Raw genomic sequence first — 2,181 nt, 5'->3', positions numbered from 1 at the left:
CTACTGTTGATGCATAATATCTCCATTTTGGATTACCTACTGAAATAATAATAGATATCTAAAAAAGGGCGCTTCACAATCTACAGCAAATGCTTAACTTACTGTTGGCAAAGGCAAAATGAGGAAATTATAGGGAAACAAAGAGAGAGGAAACATGGTAAGCAAAGACCAAAAATCCTAAAAGATGAAGGTTGATTGTGAAATACTTACTCCTGACATGGGGGTGTAGGCGGGAGGAGGGCTGTGTCCAATTTCACTCTAATAGGAAAGAAAAATGGAATGATGGATATAATAAGAGGTAATATGAATGAAAAAAAGAAAGAAAAAGAAAAGCCACATGAGTTGTATGAACCAGAGAGGAAACCATGCACAACAGTGAAGTTTGCTAAAGGGTAAAATTCTATGCATTTTGACTATAAGCAAGTTTATTGATGTGTTTTGAGGAGATTAAATATTTTAACTCAGTCCCTAGATAGGAAAATTATGTATAAAAAGTAAAATTTAAAATGGATTAAAAATTAAGTGGACAGTGATTATTCCCCTGATTAGCCCTAGGAGAAAGGGAAAAACAGTGAACGATTAACTGTAATTTTAAACAAGGAAGAGTTTTCTTCATTAATGTTAAATAACTGAAATGGCCTCATACCACAGCCATTAACATTTCCCTTATAAGAAGACATTTTTCTCAAAGCAGATAGAAGTGGATTTCGATTTGCCTGGAATATTGTTATTTTCTAACAACTTACATATATTTTTCACCATTTAGGCAATGGGTCAATTTCTTCTTTTTCTTTTTAAGTTACTGTTTAACTATAATTTAACTTATTTATTTACTTTTAAAATATATTTTCATTGATTTCAGAGAGGAAGGGAGAGAAACATCAATGATGAGAAAGAATCATTGATCTACTGTCTCCTGCACGCCCCCTACTGGGGATCGAGCCCAAAACCCACAACCCACAACCGGGACATGTGCTCTTGACTGGAATCGAACCTGGGACCCTTCAGTCCACAGGTCGATGCTCTATCCACTGAGCCAAACCGGGCAAAGTGTTAATTTCTTAACCTCTCCTTATAAAAAGGTACATGCTCTTTCTCTTCAGTCTTTTTTTTTTTTTAGATCTATGGGGAGGGAGATTGAGCCCACAACCTAGGCATGTGCCCTTGGCTGGAATCAAATCTGGGACCCTTTAGTCTGCAGACTGACGCTCTATCCACTAAGCAAAACTGGTGGCTAGGGCTCAGTCTTATTTTTTTTTAAAGCTAAGAAACAGCAGAAAATTTTAGGAAATCAATTTATTTCCCAGAAACCTGCTTTATTTACTTTATTTTCATTTATTTAGAACCAGTAAAATCAAATTGCATTTAAAAAACAACAACAACAACACAAAACAAGCCCTGGACGGTGTGGCTCAGTGGCTTACGTGTCCTCCCATGCATGCCCCAGGAGGTTACTGGTTTGATTCCTGGTCAGAGCACAAGCCTGGGTTGTGGGCTCCATCCCCAGTAAAGGTATGCAGGAGGCAACCAATCAATGTTTCTCTCTCATTGATGTTTCTCTCTCTCTTTCTCTTCCTCTCTCTCTAAGATCAATAAAAACATTTTAAAAAACAATAGCAAAAATATCTATTTTCTTATAGTTCAATAAACCATCCAGCTTATGGGCTAAGTAAAAGTAGTTATAAAAATAAAATAAAACATTAAAGACAATGTTCCTTAGGGTAAGTAGAGGGGGTTGTACAAACACTAACTCTGTTTCTTAATAAAAACTTACATATAGAAATGCATTCATTAAACACATTATTGAGAACCTACTGTCTATCTGGCTAGGTACTTTTCTAGGCACTGGAGATAACTGAGAAAATAAAAACAGTTGATTTAATAAAGCTTGTATTCTCTACAATTTGTCTTTGAATGAACAAAGACAACTAAACTAAACCTCAAAGACAACAACATCTTGCAACATCAATGAAATATAGCTAACTATTATTCCAGGTCAATTTTTTTCTTTTTTTTTTTACCATTTAGAGATTCACAAAACAATCTAAGAAGAATATGGTCTCATGGAGGTGAGCTGTTTAATGTAATTAGTAATTACTGGATAGTACAATTCCTTTAATTTAGTCTGTTGGACTAGCCAAGGGGCAAGTTATAAACCTGTGGGTTATGCAAAGTGAGTTT

At 35.3% G+C, this 2,181-nt stretch overlaps 1 protein-coding gene across 1 annotated transcript in view; it reads right to left on the bottom strand.

Moving 5' to 3' along the window:
* Window positions 1–2,181, bottom strand: part of ERBB4 (erb-b2 receptor tyrosine kinase 4) — a 608,719-nt gene that overhangs the window by 6,247 nt on the left and 600,291 nt on the right. Inside the window, exon 26 of the mRNA XM_006778963.2 lies at window positions 207–258. Within this exon, the coding sequence (XP_006779026.1) occupies window positions 207–258 (52 nt within the window). The remainder of the gene's footprint in view (window positions 1–206; window positions 259–2,181) is intronic.

Source organism: Myotis davidii, unplaced genomic scaffold (assembly GCF_000327345.1).
Source record: "Myotis davidii unplaced genomic scaffold, ASM32734v1 scaffold268, whole genome shotgun sequence".
Classification (NCBI taxonomy): domain Eukaryota; kingdom Metazoa; phylum Chordata; class Mammalia; order Chiroptera; family Vespertilionidae; genus Myotis; species Myotis davidii.
Note: the sequence above shows the minus strand (reverse complement) of the source record. Positions and strands in the feature narration are given on the sequence as shown.